This window comes from Leptonychotes weddellii, chromosome 7 (assembly GCF_054177405.1).
Source record: "Leptonychotes weddellii isolate Sample4059 chromosome 7, ASM5417740v2, whole genome shotgun sequence".
In the NCBI taxonomy this organism is placed as follows: domain Eukaryota; kingdom Metazoa; phylum Chordata; class Mammalia; order Carnivora; family Phocidae; genus Leptonychotes; species Leptonychotes weddellii.
The window spans coordinates 55,035,458-55,041,931 of NC_138375.1; the positions used below are offsets into that span (position 1 = coordinate 55,035,458).

Consider the following 6,474-nt stretch of genomic DNA (forward strand, 5'->3'; position numbering starts at 1 on the left):
GTAGAATAAATTAACGGAGGTGTGTACTAATGTTTCCTATTTTTGTTTATATGTGCTACTAAAGTAAATGACTGACCATAGGTTTTATATTTTATGTATTGATAAAGTAAGAATTTTAGTTGGAGGGGCACCTGGGTGGCTCAGTTAGTTAAGCATCTGCCTTTGGCTCAGGTCATGATCCCAGGGTCCTGAGATGGAGCCCTGCATAAGGCTCCCTGCTCAGTGGGGAGTCTGCTTCTCCTTCTCCCTCTGCCATCCCCCCAACTTGTGCTCTCTGGCTCTCTCTATCTCTCTGTCAAATAAATAAATAAAATCTTAAAAAAAACCCCGAATTTTAGTTGGATATTTTGAGGGTTTTTTTGTTGTTGTTAGTTAGTTGGATATTTTGAAGTTTCAGTCCCACAGTTCAGTCCCACAGTTCAGGCCCACGTAAGTCCTGTTATGGAAACAAGAAAAAACAAATCAAAACTCAAAGATGTTAGGTGAATTTCCTAAGGTACCAGAATTACAAATGTTAATTGAATTTCCTGAAAAGATACAAAGATCTAAGATCCATTTGTCTTTTTTAGAAGGCTAGCTGCCATAGAAGATACTTTTGTAATTCCTAAGAGCTCTAAATGTCCCTCTTTCAATTGAGTTTTGTGATAGAAATGAATTATTTGACATCCTGGAGCATCTTTTGTGCTATTTTTTAAAACATTTTTTAAAAAAGATTTTATTTATTTGAGAGAGAGAGTGTGCAAAAGAGAGCATGAGTGGGGGCAGGGAGAGGGAGAATTGGACTCCCTGTTGAGCAGGGGGCCTGATGCGGGGCTCCATCCCAGGACCCCAGGATCATGACCTGAACCAAAGGCAGACGCTTAACTGACTGAGCCACCCAGGTGCCCCAGGTGTGCTACTTTTAATAGCTGCAGTGACACAATTCTATCTTAAATTTTATTAATTGACAAAAAAGATACGGAGTTGTATGCATATTTTGTTAGAAAATCATGGAAGGGAGAGATCATTATAAACTGAAATCTTAAGTGGTCACTCAAATTTAAAGGGAAAAAATATCATTTTCTCCTCTCTAGAAGGAGAAATCATTTTCTGAGTTACCTTGCAAATCCACAGAATAGTCAGCTGCTGTTCTTATCACAATCTTATATTTGTGCCAAGGATATTCTGCTATGGGGCAAAAAAAAGGCCAAATGATCAAATCTCAAGAAATTGTTCCTCCTGTAACAGCTTAAAATTTGAGGTAATGGAAATGCCACTTTAAAACAATAGCTTTAAAATGTGGACTGGGATTCAGAAGTTAGACAAAGGCAATAAGCAGTTAAAATAATGGGGTATTGTATGGCAGATGCAATAGGGAGGTCAGAAATCAACACTGGTGCTAGGGATGTAGGAGTCACAAATGAGACTGGATATCAAAAGTCTTAAAGCATGGAAATAGAAGTTAGAATATAGGAATCAAAAACTCTGGGATACAGGAGTCATGAATGGCAGAATGAGGGTATTGAACATTTTCAAGTTTAGGAGCTGAGTTATGGGGACGAGGATTCATGGGCTATGGATGAGCTATAAAAATCAAGGGTGAAGAATAGAAGGTGCAAACAGTCTCATCATAATGGAGTAGTTTATGTTGAATTAGACCTCCCACTTAAATCAATTATAAAAATAGGACAAACACACGGACACGCACACACACACATATATGTATACGTTTATATAAACACACATATATATACATTTAACAAATATGTTAATATATTACATATATAACAAATATAAATAAATTTGATAATTTAATGTGTATTAACAATGACACACACACACACACACACATACACACATATATAACAACTGCTTGAAGGCACTAGGGAACAACAAGTAAAGATAAGAAGACTTGATTGGCTTCAACCCTTGAGAGCATGAAAGCACTAAGGGCAAGGTCCACATTCAGGTCAGTTCCCACCCTGGGCATTTTGAATTAGCACAGGGGTAACAGAGCTAAATAGACAGTAGTGATCTCAGTAGGCTAGGAGCAGAGATGGGAGTTTAGGAACAAAAGCAGCTGGGATTTGAAGGATACAATTCTAGAGAGGAGAAAATTACAGAGATGTGAGCCCCAAAATCTGTATATAAATTCCCTTTAAATCATCAGTAAATTCTTAAGATGCACATGCACAGGAAGAGACTTTAAGAAACTCAGCAGAACAGCAGCGCCTAAAGAGTTGAACAGAGATTTTAGCAGCTTCACAGTACTGGGGAAATGGGGATTAGAGTTCAAGCCCCACAAGGTGGAGGGGTCTTGGGCAAATATTCAGGCTTTCAAGCTCTAGTAAGATCTGGTAAGAACCATGACCTAGAAATAAGGGCAAACTGAAATAAATTTGAATTTAAAAGCCTAAAACCAAGTCTCAATCAGATTAAGATGATTCACTTGTATTCTATCTGCCTACTACAATAAGAAAACTTAATCCTCTTTGGAGAAAGCTGATATCATCCACAGTCTCTACAATTTTTATACCACACTGTCTGACATTCAATAAGAGATTATAAGGCATGCTTAAAAAACAAGACTAAATGCCAAAACCCAGGAGGACCCATAGGTGATTCAGATATTGGAATTATCTGATAGGGGCTTTAAACAATATGATTAAAATGTTCAAGAAAATAGAGGAAAGATAAACAATTCCACCAGAGCCTTAGAACCTGTTTAAAGAATGGAAGGGGAAGACTCAAATGAAAATTCTGGACCTGAAAATATTATACCTAAAATTAAGATTCCAATAGAGGGGTTGTGTCGCAGCTCAGACACAGCAGACCAGAGTTTCTACTGAATGGGGAACAGGTCAGTAAAAAAATATGCAGATTAAAACACAATGAGGAAAAAAAAATACAGAAAAGAGTGTAAGAAACATACGGAGTACTCAAAAAAGTCTAACATACATGTAACTGGAGTTCCAAAAGGATAAGAGACAGAGAGGAACAGAAACAATATTTAAGGAAATACAGAGAATTTTCAAACACTGATAAAAATACCAGATTTCATATTTAAGAAGCCTTACGAATCCCAAGCAGGATAACACACACACACACACACACACACAGTTACATCACACCCAAACTGCTAAAGACAAAAAAGAAAGAAAAAATTTAAAGCAGCCAGAGGTGGGAGATGCATTACCTTTAAAGGAGCCGTAGTCAGACAGATGGCTAACTTCTCAACAGAAACAATGGTAACCAGAAATCAAGGAAAAAGACGTTGTTGTTTTTTTTTAATGCTAAGAACATATTTTTTAAAAGACAAAATGGAATTCTATACCTAGCAAAACTATCCTTTAAAAATATAGGTGAAATAAAGATGTATTCATGTTAACAAAGGCTGAATTTGTTACTAGTAAACTTGAACTATAAGAAGTATTAAAGTAATTTTTCACACTAAAGTGTGAAATTTCACAATGCCCCCAACTGGAAGGGTCAATCTTCAAGAAGAAACGAAAAGCACCAGAAAGGAGTGACTTTTGTTCAAATAAATTCTTTTGTTCAATACTACTTTTGTTCAAATAAATTCTCATTCCAATGGAATCATTTGGTGTAAAACACAAATTCATATTCAATGAAATATAGGCGAGAAGTAGTAAGAGGTGAGCTATAATTTTACAAAACACCATGTAGACACTGTCATTTTAATTTTAACCCAAATAAAGTTAAAAAGAAAATGGAAGTTGGACTCTGGGAGTCAGGGGTCAAGGACAGCAGTTGGCATGAAGGAGTCCAAGGTTGTGCACAGCAAGTGGGTGTTCAGGGGACAAGAACAATTGTGGAGATGGGGGCATCAGAAGCCATGGGCAATAGTTGTGCTGTAAGGCTTCAGGATCAAAAGAGTTTGTGGGAGATGTAAGAGCCAGGGGTCATGGCTGACAGTTGCGTTGTGGTGGTTGTGTCAAAGGAAAGATGTCAGAGGTTATGACCCACCTGAGGTAGCATCAGCAGTTCAAACCTCCGTGCTGGAGGCGGTTGAGATTCCTGGCTCCCTAGGCCCCGCCCCCTCAGGCCCTCCCCCCGCGCGCCGTCCCCGTCGCCCCGCCCCATCCCGTCAGGCCCCGCCCCGTCCAGCGCTTCAAACGCAGCGGCCGGGCGGCGGAGGCGACGAACGTGCGGAGCGAGCCAGCGGCGCAGGGACCCCGCGGGCGTCTGGGGCTTCAGCGGTGCCCGCCTCCGCTCCCTCCCCTCGGGCGCTCGGGGCGGCCGGCCGGCCGGCGCCGCCTCCCGGGAAGATGGCGCTGCACTTCCAGGTCAGTGCGCTGTGCACCGCGGGTCCCCGCTCCGCCGCCCCTGGAACCCGGCGGGACGCTGAGGTCTGGAGACTGAGGGCTGAGGACGGCGGCGGAGGCCGCCGGGCCTCGGACCGGCGCCTCGGAGCCCCAGCCCCCGCCCCGGCCGGAGACTCGGGCACTGGCCTGGGCTGCCCACCCCGGGCCCGGGCCCGAGGAGGGGATGGCCCGTGCCCGGGGGTGGCGGGTGGAGGGGCAGGGGCCAGGTTCGGAGCTCGCTCCTCCGGGGAGGTGCGGATGCTGAGGATCCGCTGCGCGGTAGCCCGCACTTCTTGCGCGGGGCACGGCGCGAAGGGCTGCTTTGGCGGCGCCCGGGCAGGTGGGAGCCTGGCCGGGCCGGACCAGCCTTCCCGCCGCGTCGCTGGCCGCAGCTCCATCACCAGCCTCCACACGGTTGGGATGCAGTTCGAGAGGGGGCCAGGGCCCCCGGAAGGAACGGCGGCAGCGGTTGGATTTTTAATTGGCTACATCGGGCGGGGGCTGTATCTGTAGGGAGTTGCGGAGTGCTTAGCAGCAACCTTATTGGAGGAGGAAACCGGGGCAGCGTGCCCGAGGAACGCGGAGATAAGGATGGGACCCGTGCTTGAGGAGGAAGGTTCACGTATTCTCGGGCTGCACTGGCATGTGCATCCAGTTATTCATTCAACAAACATTTATAGAGCTCCCACTGTGTCTCAAGCACTGTGCACAGTTCTGGGTTAAAGGATTACATCATCTTACCATCCCTGCCTTCACAGAATTCACAGATAATTACAGTACATGTAAAAATGATATGGTAGAATTAAACACAGGATATCATGGGAACATTGAAGACGGGCAGTCAACCGTGTGTGTGTGTCTTGAGAAGGAATGAGGCAGAGCTTTTCTGCTTCTCAGAGGAGATGTTTTGAGTTTCTTTGAGCTTCCGTTCGTCCAGTTATGAATTGAGTTCCTACTTTGCTAGGCACGGAAGACAGCTTTAGCAAAACTATGATTTCTACTCTCATGGAACTTGCAGTCTAGTGGGTCTTGAAAGAATTGTAGGAGCCAGCCAGGTGAAGAGGAGGGGAAGAGTATAGAGGCAAAAGGACCATGTGAATGATGGCGAAGAATTGTGGAAGAACATGGCACACTGCAGGAAGTTTGTTCTGGCTGGAGCATAAGGTTCATATAAAATAGAATAGAGAGGGGGAGGCTGTGGATAGCAGGAATGACCTTGGAGGGTAGTCAATTTCATAATGTGGTGACTGTGTCTATGTGTCAAGTTCTTCTTGTAGTCTTCTTCGGACTGCCTGTGGTCATACTGACTCATTTCTTATTTATTGATTTTTCCAAAGGATCTTTTCTTTCCAACCATCCACTCTTCTGTCAGGTGATTGACAGCTCCACGATTTATAGACCAGGAAGTAGTGAGCCCCACACATTACCTTTTGACTCCTTGCCATTTCTGAGGGTGTCCAGGTCAAAATAATGTTATTTATTTCCACTGTGGTAAACATGCCCCCTGGGAAATTTTCACAGGAAGAAACCTACAGGGAGGACTTTGGGGTTGTAAATAGGTAATCAAGTGTTCAGAGTTCAGGTATAAATCTTGAGAGTAAAGACTGTAGTAGAAGTTTGGAAGTTTTCAGCCTTAGAAAGATGATGCATAATATTAAAGTCCTCAGTCCTGGAAGACTTCTTCATACTTAGGTAGCGGGTTGGAAAAATTAGCTGCTAATGCCAAAACTAGCTGTATTGGTTCATAGCAGCTCAAAAGTGTAGTTGGACAAATAAAATATCAAACAGTTTTGAGAGCCAGAAAAAAAGCTCTGGAACTTTTCAGTTTGAAGTATTTCTAGCATATGAGACCATATTCTCCAGTTAACTCAAGGAACATTTATTAATAACGATGACCGGTACCTAGCATTTTGAATTTTCACATGCTTATTTTAGATTTTGAGCCCCACAACTAATTTGAGAGGTGTGCATATATGTATATACATACATTTTATTCTTGAAGACACTGAATCTTAGAACAGTTGTGACTTACCCCGATGTTTATAGCAGCAATGTCCACAATAGCCAAACTGTGGAAAGAGCCAAGATGTCCATCGACAGATGACTGGATAAAGAAGATGTGGTATATATATACAATGGAATATTATGCAGCCATCAAAAGGAATGAGAT

The 6,474-nt window shown here is 43.3% G+C and overlaps 1 protein-coding gene across 8 annotated transcripts in view; it reads left to right on the forward strand.

Annotated features, from left to right (window-relative positions):
- The first annotated feature begins 4,132 nt into the window (after window positions 1-4,132).
- The window catches only part of RANBP17 (RAN binding protein 17), a 310,785-nt gene continuing 308,443 nt past the window's right edge, over window positions 4,133-6,474 (forward strand). For 7 of the 8 annotated variants that reach the window (XR_014146975.1, XM_081826302.1, XM_081826303.1 and 4 more), the window contains exon 1: window positions 4,133-4,286. Coding sequence is in view for 6 of the 8 variants with exons in the window: in XM_081826302.1 (XP_081682428.1) it covers window positions 4,269-4,286 (18 nt within the window). In the remaining 2 variants the exon portion in view is untranslated. The remainder of the gene's footprint in view (window positions 4,287-6,474) is intronic. The other variant, XM_081826305.1, reaches the window with a different exon arrangement.